Here is a 14,608-nt window from a genome sequence, read left to right on the forward strand (position 1 = left end):
TTCGTGCATGAGCTTGGAGTCATGGCCCTTAAATCAAGCCCAAAACCTAATTCCTTAAGTCCAAAAAGGGTCTATCTATTGAAAATTACTGCAACAGCCTTTTCGTCCACTTTTACTCTTTTGATTGGATCAAGGCCTGGACCGTTAGAAAGCTCTTTCTGAGCCGGTCGTCTTGACATATAATAGGCCCAATGCTGAGGTCTGAATCCAAAGATACGGCCTGCGGAAGTTATGTTGACTTTTATGCTCTATTTCTACCCGCGTTGGCTTTGGCTTTTCAGCTTTGACCGAGCTTTAAAAAGGCTTTTTCTCCTTGAATCTTGGCCTTTAGTCATAGAACTTCTTAGCAACCAACCTTTGTTCTTTTATCTCGCAAAAGTGACAAATTTCTTCTCATATTCGACTTTAATACCTGAAATACACAAAAACACGTAAACAGTACTAACTCTTATTTATTATAAACATAATTGGTCTAAATATAATATCATTAAGGGGTTAAAACTACAGTTTTAGACTCTTATCAATTGTTATAAGTCATTATCAAATAAAGCTTTAGGATTTAACTATGATTTAATTATCAAGATAACAATATAATGGCGGCCTAATGCATGGAATTTGTCTATATAGAAATCACATTAAGCTTGCATCTTAGAATTATCAAATTAAACATTGTCTTTTATAATCATTATCAAATGTACCAATCCAATTAAGTTATAAGTGTGTTTGTGCTCAATAACTGTCTAAAATAGGTGGATGAATCAAAAGTGAAGGATACCAATAGAATTAAAACTAACAAAGAAATTTTATTAGAAAAATCCTTAAAACAGAATTCCACTTATCGCATATCCTAAATATAAATATCTATTTCTTGGAGAACACCTTCCCATAGGCTACATCCCTTAGAAGAACATGCTAACCTCCTTCTCCAACGGATGACTAACTTCCAAACATACATACACCACAAAGCTATACTACAGGTTGCCCCTCTCTTCCCAAATTGTCCATATCCATTCATAAAAGGTCCTCATTGAGAGTATGGACATTATAAAAACCTATCATCTCCAGAACTCCATAATTCGTTTCAATCCGCATTCCCATATTCCTTCCAAGTGTCAAACTAACAGTCCACACTCCCGGAACTCCAGTTATGTGTACATGTCAAAGCTTTCGCTGTTGTTCTAGACTCTAGACTACCTTTCTCAGTGGCAAAGAAGCAGATTGCCCAAGACACATAAATGCAAAATGATGATCGGGGTTGATAGCAAGCTTAGCATTGATAAAGAGAAGGATAACATACTTGATAGATTCCAATCTAGTAAAGGTCTAAGAACAATTATGCCAAAACATTCAACAACAACCATAACAGAGTAAACAAATGCTGGTTAGAAGATCTCTGGACAACCATCATATTGGAGAATATCAAACATGGCAATGTCTATTGTCAACCCCTTATAGAAGAAAGATGTTCCCAAAATATTAACAAATTTCCATTTGTGTGTTTATCCAGCAACGATGGACTTCATACTTGTGCATATGTTCTCAGAAAACAGAGGTAATTAATAAGTTTGGTGGTTTTAGAAGAAGACAATATTATATTGATCTGTTGTCATGCATCTATCTACAATCCCAATCTTATATTATATTTATACAAACTATTATAATCTGTTAATGTGGTATAACAATTATGGGATTCGCAACATGAGTTACACTTGGCCACTCTAGAGCTAAGTCCAATGCTCACTTTGCAAAAGATCTTCCGAGCATAATATGTGAAGCTAAGTTGGTGTGACAATGTAAGCTAAGTGCAGTGCACTACGCCCAAGGACATCCAATGGAAGTATTGAGTAAAAAAGTAAAAAAAAAAAAAAAAAAAAATCTTTATCCACCCGCACCAATACAAATTTGCGTTGAGTTGCCAAATACAATTTTTCTTTGAGTTCATTTGTGTTCCCCGTGGGAAACAACTCGTTGTTCGATGATACCCGAACATAGAATCTAGATTGTTATAATCATTCATCAGTTACAAAATCGTTAATTTTTCCAGTAGAATATTTAACAACTGTAGAAATACTCCTTCATCAGTAGTTTCATGCTAGGAAAGAGAAGGTATGGATAAACTACAATCCTATTACGGAGTTGACTGGTGGGAATTGGAAATATGTTAATGGAGATTACCAACTGTACGTAGGTCATATACGTTAGAACATATTCCACGTAGTGGATCTTACCAACTATATAGTCATGATATTTGGATGGAGAAGGAAATATAACTAAGTAATAGATAATCGAATCAAAATTTTGACAAACGCATGATAAGATACTGAAATTAACAAACAATGTAGTAAAAAGAAAATAAAGAGGTGATCTAACCTTTGTGCCAAACTCCTCGATGGAACAGGTCTTAATTCTCGGTGGTGTTTGATTTGAGTTCGCTAAAATATACAAATAATGCAACAGAAGAAATTATTTATTGGTTAGCAATGGCATCTCACCCCAGCTCGTTGAGGTATTGTTCATTGAAGTTTTCTTATTTTGCCAGATAAGAGATCGTATTCATGAAAAACAGAGTGACCTAGAGATTCTTTCGGTGTCTAAGAAGTTTTAAGAAGTGCAAAGGTATGGTTTTTTTTCCTAGGTAAAGTGGCGAAGGGTTTGAGAGGGTTTTAATAATTGAGGTTTTCCACTAAGAAAATAGAAACACGTGGTCATCATTCTCTCTTGTGCCACAAATTTTAAATTTTAAACAGAAACAATCTTAAATTTTAATCAGCTTATAAAACTCTTCATGCTATACTAAGCTGCATGTATAAGTAATGACGACCCAATGATCTAGTTACTTTTTGTCCCACAAATTGCATATGCATAGCGTTGTAGCTGTTGAATTGGCTACAGTGCTAACCATTTCTGTTCTCAATCCGGTATTCATAAGAGACCACAAAGACTGTGGTAGAATTAAACCTAGCAGGACTACAGGAATGCTCCAAATTCTTCTATTCAAAATTTGCAACTCAATCTCATATGCAAACAATTCAGTTCCTAGAAATTTTAGCAATAGTAAGATTTATTATACATTAGGAATCCCCTGATTAATAACAACACTTATATTAGCAAGGATAATGAAATTAAATCACACAAACAGACGTACAATAAATACAGTTATAGCATCACAAACTTTTTGCCTGCACCAAAAGGATTACAAATATAGCATCACATATATGCATTTTCTTGATCGAAAATCCATATGCTCCATAACCATTTAAGATTTTCTAGCACTATACGTCAATCTCACCTGCTAATAGGCATAATATTTTTGGATAACATCTTTCGATTGAATCCGGTTAAACCTTAATTGTTGCAAGACCAAATGACAATATGACATTATAACTCAGTTGCTGATTAAGATAAAGACCTGCACAGAAAATTTAGAAGTAACAATACTTATAACTGAAAGATTAAAGTGCTTGATAGAATTGATAGAGTATCTATAACAATACCTCTGGCAAAGGATTCATGATTCATCAAATACAATATAAATTTAAGCAAAACTTGATGAAGAAAAAAAGGCGTGAGGGAGTGGTCATCTATTATAGCAAATCATGTAAAACCAGAGGAGGTACATTTTTGGGGGATTGCTTGCAAAGGTTGTTATTTACCGAGTTCTTTAGCTTGTTATTGCAAGGAATTCAACGACTGTGATAATCATTAGTGTAAATATTTAGAGTTGATTTAGCAAGGTTTCCTTATAGAGTTGTATGAGATTTCCTTGCGAGATGTTGATTGACTTATTAGAGTTGTGATGTATATGAAAACTTTCTTAAGATTAAGAGTTCAAGTTCTCTTAGGAAACTTTTTATGATTTAAGAGTGTCTACGTGGCATACCTCTCTCTCTCAAGAATGTGCCACCTAGAAAAGAGATTGTCTACATAAGATGTACACTGCTTTAATATAGAGAGAGGTGATTAGGGGTTGAAAAACATATGAACTTTTTTGTAATTTAAATAAAATATAAAGACTAATATTTAATTTAGACAACGTGTAGGAATTGTTATGTAGTTATCCTAAAGTATAGGAACTATCATGTAATTATCATATAAAACATACACTATTATATAGTTTACGTAAAATGTAGGGATCTGAACTTAATAAAAAAAAAACTGCAAAATGACAATTTTATCCCTGACGATGTAGAATCACTATTCACTTTACCCATATAGTTTTCTGTATAGTAAAGAGTAAAGACACGGCGTTCCTCGTCCATTATGCCCACTACAATTCACATGCACCCGCAGCACATAAAATCTTTTGACTCGTTTGAGAAATTGACACGTGTGTACTCATGCAATATTTAATTGCGCTACCTCGTCTCGGGAACTAGCTAATATTTGGCACTTTCTCGATCTTATCATCAGCGGAAAAGTAACATATAACAGAATATGTGAATAGGGTCCATCATCTTTTTGGTGTCTCTCTCAACAGTGACAGAACATATGGAAGGGGAGACTTGGGAGTATGGGATAAAATATTTTTCGGAAAGGGATCTTTGTCTCCAAAAGAAATTCCTACAATCATTTGTTTGGTAAGTTCCTACAATCCTACTCCGGTTGGACTAGCTACTACTCTAATGGATTGGAGAAACACAGAATTCTTGGAATGCTGCGTTACTCATTGTCATTGCCAATTGATTTTGAGTAAATTTAAAGATAAACAATATGATTATATTTGTTTTATTTCAATACCAAATTAAGCTGAAGAAATAAGGTGTGAGTTAATTATTTAATTATTTTAAGTTGTTTCCTAGCATTTTTCTTGTAGGTCGTAACGGAGATTAAAGTGGCACATGCCCTTGTGGAGTAGGTACTTGAAACAAATGAAAATACGGGACCCAACATGTGCGCAAACACCTTGTCATGCTGCGTTTAGTGGTGCTGGAAAACACGCTAAATGTAGCATACAAAGGCACGCTAACTCCAACAAACCGAACATGCGGACATGCCCTTCCATAGTTCCCTCTTGAGAAGAGCTGCATGTGGAATTCAATTTGAACGCTTACCCAATCCGAAATTCTTGTCCCAGTGCCTCATATAACTTGATATCTGTCTAAAGTTTACGGGATGAAAATTAGGCACATTCAAATTCAGGTTTGAGCAACTTAAACCCAAATTAAATTACAGTGCTGTATGCCTTTATGTAACCTTTAGTTTCGCTACTGCCATAGTGCCATTTTCCTCTTTTTTTCGAACATGCACAATATTGGGAGTATTCTTCGTTTGAAAATTTCAGTCAACAACAATATTAAGATGTCACAGATTCACATTACGTAAGATCTTTAATTCCTGTTCATAACTTAACGAGGATAACTATATTTGGTCATTCCCAATGACCTTTTTCTAACTATAGAGCTGACCATCGGTTTCCATTTATTCAGGTTCAAACTTCAAATTTAATACAATAGATTGATAAACTGATGACATTAACAAGCTTCTACTACATGTATTTACGTGGCACACATGCAAAAGGAACCTACGGAACATGTAATGGGAAACTTCATTCAACATGTACCAAATTAAAGATCAATATCTACAAATGATGAGATCAGGTCATCTAATTATACATTTAGAGACCTCATACATTTATACCACTTTCATCTGCATCACCACATATGGTAGGTGGACCCCCTTAATTTTATAAGGATTACTTTCCAAAGAAGGAAACCCCCTTTCTTTTTGAATTCTGAAGCAATAGCAGGTTAGCAGGCAAGCAGCTCACAAGCTCACATATACAGAGAAGCAATAGAAAGTTTTCATTGATTCCACGCAGTTTTCTTAGACTGGAAAACAAACACGACAACTCTCTTCCAATATTTCCAACCATTCATTCATACAGTTCCTTAATTATAATAACATTCCAACCAAACCATTTAGCACGAGCCCTCTTTCTCTCTGATATAAATATAAACAAATAGAGCTTTGCTGTGACCACCGCCCTAAGTAACCACAGAGAAGAAGTCCCAACTCATTTCCAACACTCTCAAAACCATTCATCATGGATAGTACACTTGAAAACAACCCTAACAGTACCAACAACGCTACTACTTCTTCTAGTAATGGTAGTAGAAAGTGCAAAGGTAAAGGGGGTCCAGATAACAATAAATTTAGATATAGAGGAGTTCGACAACGTAGTTGGGGAAAGTGGGTAGCTGAGATTCGAGAGCCTAGAAAACGTACGCGTAAATGGCTTGGTACATTTTCTACTGCTGAAGATGCTGCTCGTGCTTATGATCGTGCTGCTATAATTTTCTATGGTTCTCGTGCTCAACTAAACTTACAATCTTCTGGACCACCTAATCAATCCTCCACATCAAACAGTTCTTCTTCTTCTACATCTTCATCTTCTTCTTCAACTTCTACAACTTTAAGGCCTTTACTTCCTCGTCCATCTGGTTTTACGTCGCAGAGTTATGTCCCTTATGCGGTCTATCCCACCCTGAATTCTTCTATAATGTGTCCTAATGTTGTACAAGGTCCATTTGAGGTTGGTTATGGAAACACAAGGTCTTTTGTAAACCATACTGAGATTGAAGGAAGAAATTTGGGTTTGTATGAAGAGATCAACTCACTTGCTGGTTCAGTTGATTCAAGTTTGTCGTTAAGTTGTCAACAAGACCACCACCACCATCATCATCATCATCAAGTTCATCAAGTTCAGGATCCAATGGTGGGGGAGCAACCATCATCAATGGTTCTTGGGTCAGCTGATAATTTTCCTGTTTCTCCACCATCATCTTGGCCTTACATAAGTATGGAGGATGATTATCCATCATGTTATCTTTGGGAAGATCATGGAGAACAACAGTCTTTCTTTTTTTAGTTAGTCTTTGCTGATGCATGTTTTATTTTCTTCATATTTTTAGATGAGATCTTTTCTTCCCCCTTTGGAAGCTATATGCATGTCTTTCAAAAGTAACTGAAAATAAAAAGAGGAACTATTTGGAATTTTCTTACCAATCACTTGCATGCATTGTCTCTCCCCTTTCCCCCTACCCTTTTCCGTTTTTATTTATGTTTGGGACAGTTTAAGCAACTCCTGAATCCATCTGTTGAAGTTCCATCTGATTAATATTTCATTAACCCTAAAGTGTTAGTTTATGGAAGAATGAAGATAAGTTAAGGAGCTGATCGAGAATATTGCCAAAGCTATTAACTTTGTCTCTTTTTTATCCAAGGCCGCGCGGATGCATTAATTGGGTCCGAAGATATCTCAAGGTAAGATATTGGTACTCAAGCTTTGCATTTTTGATATGCCAGATCTAAGAATTGAAGATGAATGTTGAAAGAGATTTGAAATCTTAATTGTTTTTATCTAGGGTTTTGGATGATGGTTTGGGCCTTTGAAGTTGTTTAGTAATAAGATAGGGAAAAAAACCTAAATTTGCTACTTCAATTCTAATGCTACTTCCTTCAAGTTTTGGTAATAAAATTTTCTGCTGAATGGCAAAGCTTTATATTGTCACGTCTTCATTTGTGATAGTTGGATTTAATGTTATGTCCTAGGTGTCTTAGTGTTTGAACACGTTCCGATCATGAACAAACTTAAGGTAATATTGGAAAATGTTATATATAGATCAATTTTCTTTCTGTGATTAATTATAACTATGAACAATGTTAATTTCTTATCCGTATGACTTTGAAATGTGTTAATTAATGTAGACATTGATGCTTGGGCGGAGAACTACTAAAGAGTGGACTGCAGAGTAATACTACAGGTATTTCAAATTTCACTTAAAAGGAACGAGAGATGTGTGTGCTTTATTAACGTGCTTATAATTTAGTTTACAGAATTACAGATGATAGATACCTAGAAATGCAAATTAGCCATTAGGTATAAAAGAATCTCTATGATGTACAAGTGTTGCGAGATGGACTAACCAATCATCTACGCTTGAGTTAAATCAACAAGACAAGAGAGGGGGAAGAAAAAGGATTTATCAGGCAATATAGTCTCTTTAGGTACAGTTAATACGGTAGGTTTATCCCAACGTTTGTTTGTTTGTTTGTTTGTTTGTTTTTTGTTTTGTTTTTTTTTTGAAAGAAAGTAGTGGGTTATGATTGACCCCAACCTGTATTAGAATCTGAGATAAACCCTCCCATTCTTATCCTCCTCAGAAAATGTTCATGAGAGTTAAGCATAGGGGAGGTACAAATTACTCAGTTACAAACTCATTTTCTTGAGTAGCAAGGAAGTCTGCTGCTCCTAAATACATCTAGAAAAGTTACAATTAAAAACTGCTGAAAATGGCTTCAATAGCAGCTATTAGATTTTCACATTGCCAAGGCACCTTCTCCTGATCCCTTAGAATCCTAATAGCCCTCATAGAATCTGATGCCACTATGATTTTCTACACCCGCAACATCTGACAACCTTTTAAACCTGCATATATAGCTCAATTCTCAGTTCTTGATATGGTACTGATCTTTGGCCACCACCTCCAGTCTTTGCTAGCAGAACTTGCCCTTGATCATCTCTTATTAAACCCCCAATTCGACACCTATCATCGAACAGAGCACCAGGCCGGCCATCTGCATTGAGTTTTACTGTATCCTCAGGTGGCTTGATCCACTGCACATGCATTGTGTAGGATCCTTTCTGACAAAATCAACTAAAAGACCAATTCTCCCTATCAATACTCTGAGTTGTGTTTTATCCTTTACTATGGAAAGCTGCCCCTGCAAATATGTACACACTGCACGTCATCAAGTAGTCTAGTCTTGACCACTTGCCATCCTTGGGCTGTATTTCTAAATCTTCGAAAGTTTCTTTCTCTCCATATGAAGATTACTATTGCACAAATGAACACTTTGTATATCTCAGCTTCCATAGTGTTTGTACTACATAATCTCATCAGTTTGAACCATTCATCATTAGTGTCAGTAGCTTGAATCATGAGGCCTAAGAAATGCTTTACACTATCCCATATGGCTCTGCTGTAAACACACTCAAAGAAAAGATGTTTTGAATTTTCTTACGAGTTGCTGTTACATAGGCAACAACTAGAAGAATAGAGAACTTTCCTCTGTATAAGCTGATCTTGAGTGGGGAGATTGCCCGAGAGCAGTTGCCAGGCAGTGAAAGAATGTTTAGGTATGACTAATCTCCCCCATACCAGATTCCAGATTGAACCATCTCACCATAATTCTTGGAACTTACTATGCTCTATATGCAGATTTAGAGCTATATGTGCCATTAGGATCGGGAGCCCACATTACTCTATCTTCAGTTAAGAAATTGTTGATCTCTGTAGACATAATCTTCTCCTTGAGTGAAGGCTCTAATAAGTCATGGACAAGTACATTCCAGCTCCCTTCACAGATTAGTGCACTAACCTTAGCATTGGTTGGAAGGTGAATGGCATTTCTAGGAATCTGATTCTCCCATAGTGGTACACTGGTAGCTCACCACACCATATATCATGCCATAACCAAGTGTCTGATCCAGTAGGTATACTATGTCTGATAAATCTTCTTGCTATTTGCCTGATCTCAAGTATACCCCTCCATACCCAGGAACAGTCATTGGGTATCTGAACGAAAACTTAAGTACGTTATCCATGTACGTGTTATATATTGATCATGGTTACCACAAATAGGTACCATATTGTGAGTTTCCCCAAGGAATGAAAGCTGATTTGTTAGGAGGTGCCTGGACTCCTGGAGTGTTATATGATATCGATTGAGCCGGCCTAAAAAGAAAAATAGGATTTATCAATTTGTAGAAACTGCGTCAGAAATTTTTATACTGGGTGGAATAATGACTACACATTTAACATCTAAGGTGTGAATGAAAGATAAGTTATGGTTCTCGTTCCCAATCGGCAATCACAATAGCTTGAAATTCTGTAATGTAATTAATGGTGACAAAACCATGAATGTTATCCATTAGGGAAGGAAATTTGAAACTATTGGTGAGTTTTATTCATCTTGAATTTGAATTTGAATATACAAAAATAAAATTGATGCATGATAGCTAATTAATTGAAAAGCTAATTAATTACATAAATATGCAAATTAGGAGAAATCACAAAAGGGGTAAAATCTCGGAGTTATACAAGAATGCCATTTAGGGCCGGATCCATGCCAGATGTGAACTACTACATTTGAATCTGGATAAGACGCTTGAAACCTTCCTAGAATCCGTTTTGTTTCACATACATTCATTCGAGATGCATGTACTGTTTAAAAATTTAAAGCAAGTTGATTCTCAAAAATGTTATGTATCTGGTGTGTGATTCTCAAAAATGTTATATATAAAAAATGCCATCCCTTTGAACTGGCCGGTTGTACCTTTCCAAAGAATCTTTGAACTGATCGATCAAGGTAAAAAACTTGGAATTGGGTAACATGAGGGAACTCAGCTATACACTTACAATATGCCATCAAAATTGGTGGATTTTCCTAAGTTATGGAACTATCCTTGATGACTAATTTATAGGGAATGACTCTCTAAGACATATAGGGGGAAAAAGTAATTCTAGAGGACACATTTTTTTTTTTAATCACTCACAAAGACCGGGTAGATGAAAGGTAAGTATATTCTTGACGCGAAATTAAAAATGACTCGGATAGATAAAATGTCAAGTATACCCATAGTACGAAATAATAAACTGTCCGACCCAACCGAAATAATCCGGTGTATATAGTATGAACAATCACTGTTCATGCCTCAACATAATTTATGATTAGTAAAAACACCTATTGGAGTATGAACAATCATTGTTTATACCTCAACATGAGTCATGAACAATTATTGTTCATACCTCAATATAATGTATCATCAATAAGACCACTTATTAGAGTATGAACAATCACTGTTTGATCATATATCAACATGATCGAGTTATGAACAATTATTGTTCATACCTATTCGGGGTATGAAAACATCAACATGAGTCATGAACAATTACTGTTCATACCTCAATATAATGTATGATCAATAAGACCACTTATTAGAGTATGAACAATCACTATTCGATCATATATCAACATGATCGAGCTATGAACAATTATTGTTCATACCTATTCGGGGTATAAACAATCACTGTTTATATATCAACATGAGCTATGAACAATCATTGTTCATACCTATTTGGGGTATTCTCACAATCAATGTTCATACCTCAACATAATGTATGATTAGTAAGAACACATATTGGAGTATGAACAATCATTGCTTATATCTCAACATGCATGAGCTATGAACAATCATTGTTTATACATCAATATATTGTATGATGTACGTTCACCTATTTGGGTATAAACAATCATTGTTCATACATTAGCATAAGATATGAATACTCATTGTTTATAGCAAAACGACCGAAAGAGTAAAATCGGAAAATATTTATTTCAAATCTGGACCATTTGTCTTTAAGAGTTATTTTTACTCGAAAATTGGTTTTCTGAGTTATTTTCACTTGAAATTTGTCTTTGAGAGTGATTAAAAAAATCGTTGGTTTTGAGAGCAAAATTGGCCTTGGGACCAATTTCTTGACTAATTTATTGCCTTTCCCAGTTTCTTCTTTTACCTATCCCTATTATATATATGAACCAATCTATCCCTATTATATATATGAACCAATATAAGATTTTATTCCCGCCCTTAGGATTTCAGTTTCACCAACTCAGGACATCAACACCAACTTCAGGTTTAGATTCAACTTCATTTAGATTCAACTTAGAATTAGGCACCAGTCTAGCTCGGCCTAGGCATCAGCTTCCTTCATAGTAGTGTTCTTCTTCACAGTCTCCCTCGGATTGGGCATAACGTTCTTCAGATTTCAGCATGCATGTCTTTCTCGTTATTCGTTCGTTCATTCATTCGCTCAGTCTCAATTTGTCTCAATTTGCTGTACTTAGCAACTGTATTAGAGAGAGAGAGAGGGGGGGAGGACTTTTTTTTTGGGCTAAGTGATCAAGTTGTATTGATAATGTAAATCTACAAAGTTCGTTAGTAAGGAGGGAGCACAGTACCGTATTACATTTTTTTATTGTTTATCATTTTAGGGTGGTCGAAGCATTGTGGTTATATAAATTCTTATACTGGGAGTGATACAAATGTATTGGACTCTTTTCAAATCCTTGGGCCGGCGGTTTCCCCCCTACCTCCACCTTGCGTGAACAGTTGAACTTTTGTGCTTCTTACACCTCTTTGAATAGTTACTATTTATTTGGCAAACAAGCTTCATTTTTCTGCTCGAGTGTCCCACTATGACTCAATCATGTATCAAATAAATGGCAGTACCTTATAATCGATCAGGCATGCATATTGTATTTGTTTAATGCGATTGTTCTTACACCATCTCGAATTATCCTTTAATTTCTATGTATAGGCTGTTGGGAGATCGAATTCACTAGGAGTCACACCTTAACCTAGTTATTCTTTATCTCAAATGACTTCAACTTGGAGGTCACACTAAGGAAGTCACCCACCTAAGACTTTGGTAATTATCACAACAAACTCAATAGAACATTAAAGACTATTACTTAATCTACAAGCAATCAATAAGAAACAATAAGTATGAAAGTAAATGCAAAGAGATACAAGATTTAAGGTGGCTCAATAAATGTTACCTACGCCCACATAAGAGCCGCGTTTCTTTTATAGTAAGGATTAAAGAGTTTACAAGAGTTAACTAGAATCAAGAACAAACAACCTCACTTAAACCTTAGCTCAATAGAGCTCACACAATTCCTTTGAAAAACGAATCTCTCAAAGTTGTCTCAACCCTAACCCTAAGTTTCTTTATATAGGTGGGGAGAAAATTTTGTGAGAAAAATGAATTTGGGCTTGAAATTCGTCAAGGCAATCTTGGTTGGTACCCAAGTACCGAATTTGCTTCTCAAAATCGGTATCTCTCTACCGTCCAGAATCAAGTTACAGTATCATTTTGGAAAGTTGGAATCTAGATACCGAAAATGTATACCGAAAATGTATTGGACTCTTTTCAAATCCTTGGGCTGGCGGTTTCCCCCCTAACTCCACCTTGCCTAAACAGCTGAACTTTTGTGCTTCTTACACCTCTTTGAATAGTTACTATTTATTTGGCAAACAAGCTTCATTTTTCTGCTCTGAATCATTTTCAAGTGTTCGACTATGACTCAGTCATGCATCAAATAAATGGTAGTACCTTCTAATCGATCAGGCATGCATATTGTATTTGTTTAATGCGACTGTTCTTACGCCATCTCGAATTATCCTTTAATTTCTATGTATAGGTTGTTGGGAGATCGAATTCACTAGGAAGTCACACCTTAACCTAGTTATTCTTTATCTCAAATGACTTCAACTTTGAGGTCACACCAAGGAAGTTACCCACCCAAGACTTTGGTAGTTATCACAGCAAACTCAATAGAGCATTAAAGACTACTACTTAATCCACAAGCAATCAATAACAAACAATAAGTATGAAAGTAAATGCAAAGAGATATAAGATTTAAGGTGGCTCGATAAATGTTACCTACGTCTACACAAGAGCCGAGTTTCGTTTATAATAAAAATTAGAGAGTTTACAAGAGTTGACTAGAATAAAAAACAAACAACCTCACTCAAACCCTAGCTCAATAGAGCTCACACAATTCCTTTGAAAAATGAATCTCTCAAAGTTGTCTCAACCCTAACCCTAAGTTTCTTTATATAGGTGGGGAGAAAATTTTGTGAGAAAAAAGAATTTGGGCTTGAAATTCGTCAAGGCAATCTTGGTTGGTACCCAAGTACCGAATTTTCTTCTCAAAATCGGTATCTCTCTACCGTCCAGAATCAAGTTACAATATCATTTTGGAAAGTTGGAATCTAGATACCGAAAATGTATTGGACTCTTTTCAAATCCTTGGGCTGGCGGTTTCCCCCCTAACTCCACCTTGCCTAAACAGCTGGACTTTGGTGCTTCTTACACCTCTTTGAATAGTTACTATTTATTTGGCAAACAAGCTTCATTTTTCTGCTCTGAATCATTTTCAAGTGTTCGACTATGACTCAGTCATGCATCAAATAAATGGTAGTACCTTCTAATCGATCAGGCATGCATATTGTATTTGTTTAATGCGACTGTTCTTACGCCATCTCGAATTATCCTTTAATTTCTATGTATAGGTTGTTGGGAGATCGAATTCATTAGGAAGTCACACCTTAACCTAGTTATTCTTTATTTCAAATGACTTCAACTTTGAGGTCACACCAAGGAAGTTACCCACCCAAGACTTTGGTAGTTATCACAACAAACTCAATAGAGCATTAAAGATTACTACTTAATCCATAAGCAATCAATAGCAAACAATAAGTATGAAAGTAAATGCAAAGGGATACAAGATTTAAGGTGGCTCGATAAATGTTACCTACGTCCACACAAGAGCCAAGTTTCCTTTATAGTAAAAATTAGAGAGTTTACAAGAGTTGACTAGAATCAAGAACAAACAACCTCACTCAAACCTTAGCTCAATAGAGCTCACACAATTCCCTTGAAAAATGAATCTCTCAAAGTTGTCTCAACCCTAACCCTAAGTTTCTTTATATAGGTGGGGAGAAAATTTTGTGAGAAAAATGAATTTGGGCTTGAAA

General features: G+C 35.6%; 1 protein-coding gene across 1 annotated transcript; it reads left to right on the top strand.

The window, feature by feature from the left end:
- The first annotated feature begins 6,001 nt into the window (after positions 1 to 6,001).
- ABI4 (Integrase-type DNA-binding superfamily protein) lies at positions 6,002 to 7,005 on the top strand. Its single transcript, XM_086572579.1, has one exon. The coding sequence runs from the start codon at positions 6,044 to 6,046 to the stop codon at positions 6,866 to 6,868; it is 825 nt and encodes a 274-aa protein (XP_086428705.1). The 5' UTR covers positions 6,002 to 6,043; the 3' UTR covers positions 6,869 to 7,005.
- The last annotated feature ends 7,603 nt before the right edge of the window (positions 7,006 to 14,608 follow it).

The sequence above is a fragment of the Coptis chinensis genome, chromosome 7 (genome assembly GCF_015680905.1).
Source record: "Coptis chinensis isolate HL-2020 chromosome 7, ASM1568090v1, whole genome shotgun sequence".
Lineage (NCBI taxonomy): Eukaryota > Viridiplantae > Streptophyta > Magnoliopsida > Ranunculales > Ranunculaceae > Coptis > Coptis chinensis.